Genomic DNA, 16,676 nt, shown 5'->3' with positions numbered 1-16,676 from the left:
GATGCTTATTGTAAGGCGACCTTAAGTGTCTAGAAAGGCGCCATTTACAAATAAAATGAATTGTTATTATTATTATTTAAAAAACTAAAAACTGCTTTTATTCTAGACAGAATAAAACAAATCAGACTTTCTCCAGAAGAACAAATATTATCAGAAATACTGTGAACATTTCCTGAATCTGTTCAACATCATTTGGGAAATATTAAAAATGAAATATAAAGGGGGCGAATAATTCTGACTGCAACTGTATACAATATAAATTGATTCACTTCATACACATATTACTTTCACTCTGAAATAATAGTAATGCAGTATCATGACTCTTGTCCAAATAAGGGACCACTTAAAAATATTAATAAATTTTTTATACCATAAAGGACTCTTTTTAGTTATAAAATAGGCAGAAAAACCATAACACTTTATTGTAAGTCACAATTCACGACATTAACAAACCATTAACTAACACTACTAGCTTAATAAACTAATTATTAGCACTTTATTAATCATAGAGGTTAAAGTTGGGTTTAGGTTGTGGTAGGATTAGGGATGCAGAATAAGATCATCCAATATATCTACTAATGAACAGTTCATATCTTAATAATAGGCATGTAATAATCCAGTAGTTAATAGCATTAATCGTGACTTAAAGGGTCATGAAACAACAGAAAACATGTTTTGAGATGTTGACAGTCATATATGTGTCGGTTAAAAACACTATTAGCACACATATATTTCAGTAAAAAGGTGAAAATTTAGTTGTTTTTGCATTATTTTAAGCAAATGCATTCCTCCGGTTTGCAAATAAATGTTAAAGCTGCATCACTGCAGTTGGCAACACAACATGGCGTCTCTCCGAACATTGTAACAGGTAAAAGCAGCCTTTGAAGCTTTATCATGCATATTAATGAAGTTGCACCTCATTCACAATAGAGCACGCTGATTGGTTCGAACCAAGTCTTTGTCATGAATTAATAATGAAGTCTCAAAAACGTCACGTAGTACTTGCCTGTACTGACATCCAGTCTCCACGCTGGAATACACACAAGGATCTAATCGCTCTGACACAGCTTCAACATTCATTTTCAAACCGGAGAATAAATTTGCTCGAAATAACCCCAAAACAAGCATTTTTCACTTTTTTGTTTTTAGCATCGTGAGACACAGATATATATATATATATATATATGACTGTCAACATCTCAAAAATGTGTTTGGGTGTTTCGCGACCCTTTAAACTTGTTACCAAAGATTATTTTGTATTTATACTTCATTAACGTATTTGTTTGTTTAGAGAGGCGGGTCTAATGGCACACTATAGTTTGATTGGCAGCTTCAGCTCCAATGTGTTGACGGTTACCTTGGTAACAGGGTCCCAGGGGCAGCTCTGGGCGTGGCCATAGCAGATGCACATCCCGCCCACTGAGATGTCCTTGATGGAGTAATAATACTGAAAAACAGACCATAATACAGTTATTCATTCAGAAGATATTAATATACACTATCGTAACCCCCTAAAATAATTTTACAATTAAGAAATTAATAATTAAATTGAACTAAAGTAAGAAATTAAATTGAGTATAGTAAGAAAGAGATTAGAAAAAAACAAAGAAACACACATGAAATATTAAAAATATTAAGCACACAGCACAACTTCGATAAGTTTGAACAGCTTTCTTATCACTAATCATTAAAATTGAATTTAGGTATAGTTCCAATTTATTTAAAGAAAGGTATTAAATATTAATGCAGAATATTAAATGAAAATATATCTAAAACTCCACATCTATAATGCTCTTAGTCTATGCTGACATCATCTTCAGCAGCTCAAACACTCTAATGGCTAATGGACAGACGGCTGCTTCTCACTCAGGGCTGCTGTTTATGCTAATGAGATGGAGAGATGTGCACTAGTGGGCGGGGCTTTCCCCCTCTGATGACACGTACAAAGGGAGAATGTCAATCAAAGTGCTTCACTCATCAAGTGAAATAGAGTTAATGTTTATCATGAGAGGCTGGATATATTTACACACTGCTGACACACAACTCCTTATAAACGTGATTTCTGCGTAACTGGTCTTCTTTAAAGCAGTAATGTGGTAAACTGGTACCCGTCGGGTGACGATGGGGTCCACGTCTTTGGGGTCTCGGTAGCTGAGGGTCATCAGGTCTGCGTTGAGCGTCCGAATCCTCTGCAGGCGCAGGCGTATAAACCGCGCCGATGTGAACTCCAGCAGCTCCGGTGTCAGATCGTCAGCGCTGGGACGGCCGTTAATCAGAGACGTGTGGATCTGCAGAGAGACTGACACTGTAAAACACCTCACAGAACATGGCTTTGTTTATTTCATGTGCAGTAATATAATAATGTAATAAAATGAAAAAGCACGGTTTAGTCAGCTGTCTATTCAAAATAATATAAAATTTAATTGAATATAAAAACCTGTCCAGTAATAATAAAATAAAATATGCATGGTTAAAAAATACAATAAAAATAAAAGCACAGTTTATTCAGCTGCCCAGTAAAAATTAAACAAAATAAAAAAAAGTTTTTTTTTTACAGCTGTCCAGTAAATAAAATATAATTTAATTTAATGTAATATAATAAAAAATAAAAGCAGTTTATTTAGCTATTGAGTAAATAAAATGTAAAAAATAAAAATAAAAATTAAATTAAAAGCATTTTTTATTCAGCTGTCCAGTAAAAAATAAAATGAAATAAAATTAAAAATTAAAAAAATAATAAAATAAATTAAATAAAAATTAAATAAACAATAAAATTTAATAAAAATGTAATATAATTAAAATAAAATAAAATAAAACAAAATAAAATGTATCTTTTACTTCTGATAGTTGCCAAGGAAAATATAATTGAAATTAAACATGATTAATTTTTATTAAAATTATTAATAATTATAACTAAAAATGTAATAAAATTTACTAAAACATAAGCATAAAAAACACAACATTTAAAAAAATATATTAAAATTGATTTAAAAGAGAGCATAAAGCACACACACACACACACACACACACACACACACACACACACACACACACACACACACACACGCGCACGCACACGCACACGCACACACACGCGCACACACACACACACACACACACACACACACACACACACACACACACACACACACACACACACACACACACACACAGTTTGCTCACCTCTCCATGCTCCAGCGGCACAAGGCGAGAGTAGTACGATGTGCAGATCACCTCATCGTCTCTCTTGTATGTCGGCGGGCCGATGCGCGGTGTGATGTTGTAGCGCGTCAAACACTCAGTATCGCTAATGGCGTAAAACTGCCACGGCTGAAAGTTCACGCCGTCCAGGGAACGCTCCAGAATCCAGTTTCCAGGCCGAGGAGAGTTCGCCGCTTTAATGATGATGTACGCCACCTGGAACACCTGCAGGACGAACACAATATTAGAGGATACAAATAAATACATCAAATAAAAATGGTGTAAATGTATTTACAGTTCAAGTCAGAACTATTCGCAATATTTTATTTATTTGTCAGATATTTCCCAAATGATGTTAAACAGATTGAGGAATTTTTCACAATATTTCCTCTAATATTTGTTCTTCTGGAGAAAGTTTTATTTGTTTTGTTTCGGCTATAAATAAAACAATATAATTAAAGCATAATAGAATAAAAAACAATAGAATAAAAGCAGCTTTTATTTTTTATTAGTTATTTTAAGGTCAATATTATTCATTTTTCCAATAATTTAACTTATTAAATTATCATAACAATAACTACGGATGCATGCAACAACTATAGATTTTGTTTTAAAAATTAAGTAATAATTTTACACTTAAAATAAATGTCAGAACAATGAATAAATAAATAAATAAATAAGAATAATAACAAATGTATTCGTCTAATGTAAATCTAGCTACATATTAGGTCAGTGTATCTTTTGGTCATTGGATTTTCATTTTAGAAACAGGTTTTGAAAAACGAAAAATAAGTTGTTTTAAAGTTTTCATTTTAAAATTAACAAATGAAAATTGAAACTCAATGAGTTTTTTTTTCCGTTTTTTGATTTTAAAACGTAAATCAATAAAACTGCTTGTTTTTCTTTTTCATGGTGAAAGACGGAAAAGCAAAATTCAAAAATGATTTTGATTTTGATTTTTTATTTTAAATAACAAATAATAAAATCATCAGAAAACTAACAGGTAAACAAGTCTCAGCAATGAGAGTGTCAAGGCAAGCCGTATATATGCGTGTAGTCCATTGGCTGTGGGAGTGTAATCAATGGAGACTTGGAGCATGTGTGTGTGTGTGTGTGTGTTGCATGACCGGATCTTGTAGTCCATATACTAGCAGATTTGTAGTCCTATGTGATACGTGTGTTTACCAGCGATCTGTAAGGATTAGATTGCAGCAGATTGTGCCAAAAGTATGAAGTTGATCAGTCAGTTCTTGACACACGGTTTACGATGCGTTCGGGGCAATGTGCAAGCCGTATGCATTTAAAATAGTAAAGTTGCACGCACAAAAGACGGGATATGCGAATGGCCCTTAGTTAATGGTCACAGCCATAGTTAAAATCAGCCTTTAATCCAGTGTGTGTGGGTATTGTGAACTTTAAACTAGCGCACAGTTGGAACAACTTTCCAGTAGTTTTGTTTCGTGCAGGAATGCGGTGTTGAGAGCCTTTACTATTAATTAACCGTGACGAATTAAATTGTGGTTAATAATGAAACTGGTTAATCTTTGCATCCAAGTCAAGTGAAGTCGAGTTTGTCCTTCTGCTACATGTGTGGACATACAGAGGAACATATGTCGAGTCTTGAAGGACCACGCTGCAACATAAATTAATCATAAGAACAAACCCAACTCTGGACATGAGAGCTATTTAAAAAACCTCTGCATAACTAACACATACTATAAGATCCTTCACTATACACACGAGACAGGCTATACAAATACTTTTACATGAGACTGATGTCTCTATCTATAACTAAATCTTAAACAATAAATGGAAACCTCACTGAAATATACTCAAAATTATACTAAAATAAATTGAATATAATCAAATAAAACAACAAATACACACAATTAACAAACCCTGAAAGATAACACGAAATATTTAAGCTACACTATTGCACAGACACACACATGCACATAAACAAACACACAGACACACACACACACAGACAGACAGAGGCACACTGACACATGCAAACACAAACATGCACACACACACACACACACACAAACAAAAATCCATCCACAAAATTCTACCTAACCCAAATCCACTAATAAAGTTGCACTATAAGATGATGATGATGCTGTGATTATCAGATGTGTGTGTGTGTGTGTTTACTGGATGCTTAGCAATATGAAAATGAAAACACACACACGCACGCTCACTCCTCTGTGATCAGAGTGTAATGACAGCATCTGTCTCCTTCTGATGCACAGATTTCAGGAAACTCCGCAGTCAAACGTGTGGAAATAAAAGAGATTTTCCCCATTCACTGACATCAAGAAGGACTCCTCTCACACAGACGTTATAATCACTGGACTATTATGGGATTATTATGGTTTGGTTGCTGGGGAAAATAATAACTGCTGAGGAGAGAGTGTGTTGGCTTCTTAAATGAAGCTTAATAATCACACAATTAAATGTTCAGAGCTATTTTACATGCATTATAATAAAAAGTTAATTAAGATCAAGAATATATTTTTAATATTATTATTTTTATTTTTCTGTATTTATATAGTGCATTTATCATGTATGGCCATACACCCAAAGCGCTTTACAATCATGAGGGGGGTCTCAACACCACCAGTGTGCAGCTGTACTTGAATGCCACAGGACAACAGCACCAGTGCTTCACCACACACCAGCTATAGGTATAGTGGAGAGACCGTGAAAGAGCCAATTTGGTGGATGGGGATGGTTGAGAGGCCATGATGTGTAAGGGATAATGGAGGGACTTTGGCCAGGACTCCAGGGTTACACCCCTACTCTTCACCAGAAGTGCCATGGGGTTATTAATGAGCACAGAGAGTCAGATTCTCGGTTTAACATCTCATCTGAAAGACGGCGCTCACTGACAGTATAGAGTCCCCTTCACTATACTGGGGCATTAAGACTCACAGACCACAGGTTGAGCGCCCCCTGCAGGCTTCACTAACATCAATTCCAACAGCAAGCTAGTTTTCTCATGTGGTCTCTCATCCGGATACTGACCAGACTCAGTCCTGCTCAGCTTCAGTGAGTAACCGGTGTTGGGCTGCAGGGTGATATGGCTGAGACTTTTATTATTAGTTTGGTTATGAGTGCTTCTTTGCATTAGACTTCCCTAACAGCGTTTAATAATAAAATGTATATTAAATTTCAACAATAATTATTAATAATATAATTGTCAATTAATTTCTGGGAATTAATTGTTTTAGCATATACTGCATATTTCTAGCACATTCCATATTATAATATTACAGTGTTAATATTTGAATGTTAATTCATTACAAATTTAAATCAACTAATTTAAATATTGTTCAATAATGTTAGTATTTTACATTTGCATTACATCTCATTATTCTTTATTCATCTTTATTTCAGTTTTAGATTCAGAACTTGACAATATATATGTAAATAAAAAGTAAATGTTGCTATGGAAACAAGCAAACTTGTAATTAAATTTACTTCTTTTAAATTCATTCATTCATTTTCCTTCAGCTTAGTATCAGAGGTCACCACAGCGGAATGAACCGACAACTATTCCAGCATAAGCTTTACACAGCAGATGCCTTTCCAGCTGAAACCCAGTACTGGGAAACACACACACTCATACACTACGGCCAGTGTAGTTGATCAGTTCCCCTATAGCGCATGTGTTTGGACTGTGGGGGAAACCGGAGCACCCGGAGGAAACCCACACCAACATGGGGAGAACATGCAAACTCCACACAGAAACACCAACTGACCCAACCGAGACTCAAACCAGCAACCTTCTTGCAGTGAGGCCACAGTGCGACACCACTGTGCCACCCTTCATCTTAAACATATAATATAAATATATGCAGCAAATATGTTGGTTGTTTCAGAACAAACGCATGAATATATACGCTGATTTCCTCTTTAGAGAGTGCTACTGTGAGTAGGTTTGCTCTGGGGATTATAATAGTTCAGGAATCTCCTGTTATTTGTGCTTCATCAGCGTCTGAACATCACGCTAGACAAAACCTTCATTGTTTCTGTGGCATCAGTTCCTCAGACATTAAACATTGTGTCGTGTGGAGAAACTCAAGGACGTCTGGAGGATCCGAACAGCAGCAGACTGCAAACATCCAGATAAGACAGATGTGTGTGTGTGTGTGTGTGTGAGTGAGTAAGAGTCTGTCTGTATGTGTTTGAGCATCTGTATGTATGTTTGTGTGTGTGTGTGTGTGTGTGTGTGTCTGTCTGTATGTGTATGCGTGAGCGTCTGTATGAGTGTGTGTGTGTTTGAATGTCTGTATGTGTGTGTGTGTGTGTGAGAGCATCTTTATGTATGTGTGAGAAATATATCTAAATGTGTGCGTGTGTGTGTGTGTGTGTGAGTGTTTGTTTGAGTGCATGTGCATGTTTGTGTGCGTGTGAACACACACACACACACACACACACACTCCTGATGGACAAGCAGCATCAACACCATCTGACCAAACACACACAAGCTGGGGTGACATTTGGGGCCATTCACTCCTGCAGTGTGAACACACAAACACACACACACAGACACACACAGACACATAGACACGCACACACTTCACAGCTGTGTTGATCCTTACACACACATGCACACGAACACACACATGCACACACACACACACACACACACACGCACGCACACACCTGTGTGCAGTAAACAGTGTATGTGTGTGTTGTGTGTGTGTGTTTGCTTGTCGGGGTCTGCATTACTCTGCAGTGTTTTACAGCCTCAGTCAAACACTCCGCTGATGTTTCCATTGTGTTGCTGTCGCAGGAGAGTAAACATCTCTGAACTCTGACCTCTGACCACAATTATTCATTACAAACCAAAGCAGCGTCTGAAATTTGAAACACTGCACCTGTACTGAGACTTTAAATATGTGTAATAGAGGCACTCAATGGTTAAATATTTGCCCTTATAACTTAATATTGTTTTACACACTCACTGCCCACTTTTTTAGGTACACGGGTCGGACCTCTTTCACCTCCAGATCTGCTTTAATCCTTCATGGCAGAGATTCAGCAAGCTACTGGAAATATTTCTTAGATTTGTCGGCTGCACATCCATGATGCCAATCTCCCGTTCCACCACATCCCAAAGCTGCTCTATTGGATTGAGCTCTGGTGACTGTGGAGGCCATTTGAACATGGCCTGTACTGAACTGTAGCCCATCCGCCTCAAGGTTGGACGTGTTGTGTGTTCAGAGATGCTCTTCTGCAGAGCTTGGTTGTAGCGAGTGCTTATTTGAGTTACTGTCGCCTTTCTGTCAGCTGGAACCAGTCTGGCCATTCTCCTCTGACCTCTGGCCTCATCAACAAGGCATTTGCACCCACAGAACTGCCGCTCACTGGATATTTCCTCTTTGTCGGAGCATTCTCTGTAAAGCCTAGAGATGGTTGTGCGTGAAAATCCCAGTAGATCAGCAGTTTCTGAAATACTCAGAGCAGCCCGTCTGACAGCAACAACCATGCCATGTTCAAAGTCACTTAAATCCCCTTTCTTCCCCATTCTGATGCTCGCTCTGAACTGCAGCAGATCCTCTTGACCATGTCTACATGCCGACATGCAGTGAGCTGCTGCCATGTGATTGGCTGATTAGAAATTTGCATTACAAGCAGTTGGACACGCGTACCTAATAAAGTGGCCGGTGAGTGTACACTTTATTTTTCATGCTTTCATAATTTAATATAAGATATTTCCACATGAATGCATCAAAAGTGCTCAAACACTAAAATGGCCTTTGCTTCATAAAACTGCATCGCCATTATTATTATTTTTAGATTAAATTTCTTTCAGTCAAATGTTTTGTGTTAAAATAAGAACTCTAATGAGATTTTTAACCCTCTTATCTCCTCTAATGAACGACACTGAAGCATGAAATGTTTCTTCTGGGTGTTTTTATGCTCTAAACCTCACCTGAGCTCCAGACACCCACCCGTCCCCTCAGGTGTGTGTGTGTGTGTATGTGTGTGTTTGGGGTCCATTAGCATGTGTAATCCTGCACTGTGTCCTGAGGCCCTGTCGGGGTCGTTCCTGCTTTATGTGTGTGTGTGCGTGTGTGTCTATGTGTGTGTGAGTGTGTGTGTTTCCCTTCCCCCTGCGGCCCTCAGTGAATGCAGACAAAGGCCTGACTCATCCTCACTCCAGACGAACATTCAAAGCAGCTTTAACTGCGCCGCAAACTCCAGAAAACAGAGCAGAAACACACCGATTACGGGAACGCGGAGTTTAGCGTCAGCAGAATCAGACACCGCTGCGCCTTTACATGTTTTAAGCTTGTTCAGATTTCTGCGATTTCTGATTGTAATACTGAGGTTTTCAGCACTGACTTTAGATGAGTGCTGGGCAAAGATTAACCATGAATATTAAATCCAAAATAAAAATTTGTTTTGACATAAAATATGTGTGTGTGTGTGTGTGTGTGTGTGTGTGTGTGTGTGTGTGTGTGTGTGTGTGTGTGTGTGTGTATAAATGCACACATGCATGCATATTCATTCATTCATTTTCTTTTCGGCTTAGTCCTTTTATTAATCTGGGGTCGCCACAGTGGAATGAACCGCCAACTTATCCATCATATGTTTTGCACAGAGCCAGCCACCTTCTTACTGTGAGGTGATTGTGCCACCCATTGTGCCATTGTGTTGAAAAAATGTTTATTCATATTTTATATTAAATATATTTATATATACAAATTATATACACATGTAAATATATATGCAGCAAATTTGTTTTGTATAGTTTTTATCTATGTGTTTATCATTATATAGATATATATATATATATAAAAAACACAGATATATATATTATGTCAAAACAAACTTTTATTTTGGATTAATCTTTGCCCTGGGGTCTGTTCTTCGTACGTGGATTACTCAGTTAGCTGGATTTGGATATTGACGATTTGACACCATCCAGGATCGTTTCGTTCTTCAAAGCTGATCCGAGAGTTGTTGTCATAGCAACAGTTCTGTTAGGTCAAACCTGATCGGGAGCAGGTTCAAATTTATAAACAGGATTAGATCGGCTCAGTTCAAGCAAATATAATACAGAAAGTATGTACCGAATTCTGATATTTTCTTACAGTAGTCGTTATATAAACTTGGGAAAAGAGTAAATATTTTTTAAACTATATATATATATAAAGTTATAGTTATTAATAAAATAAATAAAGTTATACATATTAATAAAACTTATGCAATCTGCACTCTCGAAATGAAAGTATAAAGACTGCCACCTGGTGGTGCAAAGAGAAAACTTATTGATATGAACTTTTTAGATCGCTTAGTACAAATTGTGTATAATAGAAATGCCCAATATGTGACTTTTTTAAAGCAATAATACATTAATGCAGTCATAAACATGTTTTGACAGTTAATATGACAGTGATTGATGCTTCACAAAAGTTGCAGACGCCTTTACCAATATCAAAATGCTTTTGTAAACAACCAGTTATTCTTTACACCGATTAAAAAACGGCTACTATAATAAAGAAAATCTTTTCTAAATGTAGAACTAAATACATTGATATGCATTGAAATACATGATGAATACTCTTGACACATGAAAGTGTAAAGCCTGCAGCTCACAACAAATGTGGAAGGTTATTGCGTGTCATATTTAACAAGCATATTTTACTGCTAATTTTCTGTCATTTTGCTCACATGGATAATTGAATATTAATCAGATGATGTCATTACGCAGCTGTGCCGTCAGCCAATCGTTGCATTGCTGATCATGATTTCTAGGATGGATAGATCTGTCCTTCACAACACACGCAGCGATCTCAAATCAGTTCATCCAGACATTCTAATCTGATTCGTGAACTCGTTTGAAGAACCAAATTAGCGAGAGATCAGTTATCAAGATTAAAAGATCCAGGATCTGCCAAATCATCTTAGATCATTTAAGCGAGGTACGAAGAACGGACCCCAGAACTACTTTGGATATATAAATATGATTAAATCAAAGAATATCATGAAAATTACTTTACAGTGCTGTCTAATTTGTTGGCTGACATGAATTTAAAATAATGACAAATGCACCTTTTGACATTCTACAAAAATAATAAATGCTTTTTTTAATTTAAAGTCATGTAGTTAATAAATATTTAATATACTTATATTGCTTTGCTATTATATAAAGCTTCATTAGTTTAAGTAAAACAAATAATAATAATATTTTTAGTTTTTAGGGCGGCATGGTGGCTCAGTCAGCACAGCGGAATGAACCACCAACTATTCCAGCATATGTTTTACACAGCGGATGCCCTTCCAGCCTCAATCCAGTACTGGAAACACCCATACACACTCATTCACACACACACTATTGCACTACGGCCAGTGTAGTTGATCAGTTCCCCTATAGCGCATGTGTTTGGACTGTGGGGGAAACCCACACCAACACGGGGAGAACATGCAAACTCCACTCAGAAACACCAACTGACCAAGCCAGGACTCCAACTAGCGATCTTCTTGCTGTGCAGCCACAGTGCCAACCACTGAGACAGTCCCTATTTCAGTGTTGGCTTTATTTTTAAATGTTATAAATGCTGAAATATTATATTTTATTTCAGTTTCAGCTTTTTTTTTTGTTCCTGACTTTAGTTTCCCCTGAGATTAATCTTGATCCTGGCCCGTAAGGAATAGTTGTGCGTATTATCATTGCTGGAATGCTGCGGATTGTTTCTAGTTTTGGATTAGTGTGTCTCTTGACCTCTCTAGACAAACACCCTTGTGTTGGGGCCCCTGGGGGGCCTCTAATGGCTCCTCGCGGCTCCTCCATTCACACTCACAGGAAACAAGCGCTAGTGTACAATTAGCACAGCATTCAGGTTAGCGGTGAGACTCAATGGCTGATCTACAATGACGGAGGAGGAGCGGAATGTAAAACCAGCCACCTTTTACTGAGAAACGGCCCACCGGCGAGATTAAACCAGCTGAAATCACAACCAAAGTCTGCAACACTCTCAACATCTCAATGAGTTCACTCAATGTGTGCTCTTAAGGGCAGCTCACACAAGAATGACAACTCACTAAAACGACCACACCACACTGCAGATAATGCCTTTCTAACCCAGAGTTTATGTCTTGCTTCTAGCCCAAATATCTCGAAAGTTTTAAATCAAGAAGCATTTTCCAGACAACTAATAAATATTGTCCTGTTTTCAGAAATAATGAGTCCGTAAGGTCTGTAAATTTTGATTAGCTGCTTCAACTGCTACAAAGAAAATGTTGGCACAGAGGTGGAAACCTCCTCATGATCTCTCAATTAAGCACTGGTTACATCTACTATTGGAAATACTGTATCTGGAACTGTCATCGCCACGGATCAACCATGCTAGACTGGAAGTTCTTACGGTATGGAAAAGCCATACATGGCGAGCCACCGAGCAAACTGGTAACAACAGAAAAGCCATCCACACGGCGGTAAGTGGTCAGCTGTTAGCGCAAGAGGAACAACGTCATACCACCCCGTATTGTTCGTTTTAAAGGCAGCAATACTTACTTCTGGCTACATAAATCGTGATCTTCAGTAATATTTATGGGGTACGTTTTCAAAATGAGCCTGTGGCCCTGTTTACACTAGTGCGTTTCAGTTTTGAAACGGAGTTTTAGATCAAAAACGATCTGCGTCCACACTAGTGTTTCACCTAGCGTTTCTGAAGATATCTCCGTTCACACTACGCCATCAAAAACGTATATCACGTGACCATTCGCGCAATCTGGGCATGCGTGTTCTAGGATAAACAGGAAGCATGTGTCTCGCTCGGCATTTGGTTATTGTTAATGCTGGTTGAACAATAAACGCGATGGCAAAGAAAGCAAGAGAGGTATTTCTGTGGACAGACGACGAGGTCGAGTTACTAAACGTAACAAATGAATCACTGCACAATGGCGCCTAAAACAGACAATAGTGCAAACAACGCTCCCATTTCTGTGTATATGTTGTTGTTTACAGTGAAGGCTGGTCTGCTGTCTTCCGGTAAAGCCATGTGTTATAGTCATGTGATAGGGGCTTGACGAATAAGGGAAGGATACGCAATGACACAAAAGCTCCAATAAGGTAGCGAACCTTAGCAGCCCCACCTCCGTTTTCAGATGTCTCCGTTTTCCCTCATCCACACGGAGACGCAACAGCAGCGTTTCAGAATGAAAACGGCCTCTCCAGCGTTTCCAAAACGCTCAACTTTCGACGCTTGAAAACTCCGGCGTAGTGTGGATGGATGGCGTAACCGTAGCAAAACTTATGCATTTTCAAACTAAAACACATTAGTGTAAATGGGGCCAGTGTTTGTCACATGCCATTATGTGTAGCCCCGCCCACAAAGACATCTTATTGGGCCACAAACCCAGAGAGTCCCACCCCCAAAACTCAGCCAAACTTTGATGCATGCTGTACTGTAGTAGAAAGAGTGGTACCTGTCGCAGGTCCAGCGTGACTGTGACCCAGTGGAACTGACGGCCGTTCTTGATGCTCGGACTCTGCCACCACAGGTTGGTTCCATCGATGGCGTTAGTAATTGGATGTTGCTCTGTTTCAATGCACATAAAACATTAATGACAACAATGACTAAAGATTAAATACATGCTGATGCTTGATTGATGACGTGCACAAACCAGAGTTATTATGATAAATAAAAATGTGACTTGACATTTTGAATACACAAAATTAATCATTTAATAATCGATAACGAGAACTGATAATTAAGCCCATTTCAATAATATTGATATTATAATCTGCAGGTAGTGATATTTCATCATCTCAGATTCACTATTTAACAGATACTTTAAAGATATCTATACTACTTTATTGTTGTATATAAAGTCTAACCAGGGACTAAGGCAGCACATTTGGGGATTTAGAGTCTTACATTGGCCACAACTTTCTCTGTGTTTGAGCAAATTTTAGAAAAATGCATTGAAAATGTTCCAAAAATTCAACAGAGGCAACACACTCTAGGCAAGTTGACTCCCCTTTGGTGATGTTGGTGGCTGTCTTGCCCCATTGACTTCTATTATAATCTCATGTTTAGCCCTGACAGCATATAATCATGCATTCTTGATTGTTGCTGGTTGTCTCTGTTGGGAATCAGGACAATTTGTCATTTTTACTGTTGATCATCAGTTGTGGTGCAAAAAAATCTTACTTTCTGCCTTCTATATAGAGTACAGTGTGTGTGTGTGTGACCTTTGCACTCTTATCTTGATGTCTGAGAAACTCACGATTATCCCCTCAGCTCTCAGAAGCAGCCGATTTAAATGTTATCATTGATTGATTGGGGGTTATCAGTGGTTATCAGCTTATAGATATGGGTTAGTAGGGGCCTTCTGTGCCTACTGGTAGGCTCAGAAGGCTGTTATCATCCAGCCACATGGTTAATCAGCTATAAATCACATATGGCTGAGGCCGGAAGTTAACGAGAATTATTTTATATAATTTATTAAATTTCCCATTATTTGCATTTTATTAACTTCTACATCTACCCCTACTCTAAACCCAACCCTCATAGTAACATAAAAACAGATGGAGTTTTCTCTTTTAGTATAGCTGATTAACCATGTGGATAGATGATAACAGCCTTTTGAGCCCACCAGTATAGGTGCACTACTATTGGCCCATTTCTATCAGCTGATAAACACTGATAATGCCTATTCAATTGAGTGATAACATTCAAACTGGGTGTCAGAACACAGTAAACACAGTAAGTGTATTTTTGCGCACACACACACACACACACACTATAATCTGCTGTTTTACTCCACTGAACTCCATGTAAAAGACAGTTAATCTATGCAAAAGTCGATGACGTCACTCATAGATTAATAGAGCTCAATTATAGCTTAATTATAGCTCAAATGAAAGCTCTTGCCGGTGCTCATACGGTTGTAGCATTCTTTTTACTGAATTATATTCACATATCAAACAGTTGTTGAATGAATCGCGGTGTTTCCACGGCGCAGAAGTGAAAACAATACATTTATGATCAATAAGCAGCCCCAGATAGCACAGACAGCTGTCATCTCTTACCTTATGCTGTGTGCTTCAGGCCCATTCTCCTCTGTTTTTGAGCTGATGTGCATAAGTAATGCTTTTATATGTCTGACGTGCTCCAAACACAGTGAATTATGTTTGATCAAACAAAAGAATAGTGAAATATGAAAACAATGATCGCTCCCTGTGGCTTGTACAGCACCTCTCATCTCTGCTGTTATTGTGGGATTTCCGCCTGGATTTTGCCTACCCAAATTTAAAAGCTTCCCAAATCCACATGCAGAGGTGTAAATGCAAAAATTTTGTTATCATTTTAAAGAAAACCCTTTGAATTTTTATAAAACACTATTGAAAGTGTTTAAAATATCTGTATATGTTGTCTGTGTTATAATAAACACCTAAGAAAAAAGAGGCGCTTTTTGTATTTTTTTTTTTACAAACTCAAATGTGAAAGTGTACCTTTAGGTTCTGAGTGGTCTAGCGTGCTGTAAGTAATGTTGGGGGTTCCTGCACATGTCTGTAATCATAGGAAAAAAGAAAAATGTCTCCACCATAATCTATGCAGAAGTTATTGTATTCCAACTGATGAGAGGTGCTGTACAAGCCACAGGGAGCGATCATTGGTTTCATATTTCACTATTCTTTTGTTTGATCAAACATAATTTACTGTGTTTCGAGCACGTCAGACATATAAAAGGATTACTTATGCACATCAGCTCAAAAACAGAGGAGAATGGCCCTGAAGCACACAGCATAAGGTAAGAGGGCTGCTTATTGATCATAAATGTATTGTTTTCACTTCTGCGCTATGAAAACACCGCGATTCATTCAACAACTGTTTGGCATATGAATATAATTCAGTAAAAAGAATTCTAGAATTGTATGAGCACCGGCAAGAGCTTTCATTTGAGCTATAACTTGTACATGTGTCATATGAAAAATATGAAAATGAACCAATGTAAAATACCTAGCTCGGGTATCCAAAATACTGTGTATTTAAGTGTAAATAACATTTATACAGTAAAATAAAAACCAAAGTGATGCATGTGTGCATAAAATATAGATTCTACACTTTCAAACGACACCACGGGGTCTGGTGCAACGCTAGCCCTTTAAATCTGAAAGCGAAAGTCGATGACGTCACAGATCCGGTACCGGGTCCGCAAAGTTTAAGTGGTTAACAGGTAAAATTACACATCGTCCCTCTCAATCCTTAAAGAGAAAACCAGCAGCAGTCAGTAATGCATGATTATATGCAGTCATGGACTTTGCAGTCAATAAATGTGATTATAATGGAAGTCAATGGGGCAAAAACAGCACCAACATCACCAAATTGAACAGCACACAAGGGTTAACTGAATAAGGTGAACACGCCTGATTTACCTTTGGGATTCTGGCTGTTTGCGTCACAGATGCGACACTGCGGGTTGCGGATCCGTCTTCCAGGAACGTG

General features: G+C 37.9%; 1 protein-coding gene across 1 annotated transcript in view; it reads right to left on the bottom strand.

The window, feature by feature from the left end:
* The window catches only part of lama1 (laminin, alpha 1), a gene marked incomplete in the record, with an annotated part of 89,484 nt that overhangs the window by 63,235 nt on the left and 9,573 nt on the right, over positions 1 to 16,676 (bottom strand). The window contains 5 exon segments of the mRNA NM_001034986.1: positions 1,358 to 1,447; positions 2,109 to 2,288; positions 3,184 to 3,426; positions 13,651 to 13,763; positions 16,607 to 16,676. The exon segment at positions 16,607 to 16,676 is cut by the window's right edge and continues 101 nt beyond it. Of these exon segments, the coding sequence (NP_001030158.1) occupies positions 1,358 to 1,447; positions 2,109 to 2,288; positions 3,184 to 3,426; positions 13,651 to 13,763; positions 16,607 to 16,676 (696 nt within the window).

The sequence above is a fragment of the Danio rerio genome, chromosome 24 (genome assembly GCF_052040795.2).
Source record: "Danio rerio strain M-AB ecotype USA chromosome 24, GRCz13ab, whole genome shotgun sequence".
NCBI lineage: Eukaryota > Metazoa > Chordata > Actinopteri > Cypriniformes > Danionidae > Danio > Danio rerio.
The sequence above is the reverse complement of the archived record's forward strand: the minus strand, read 5'-3'. Positions and strand labels throughout refer to the sequence as shown.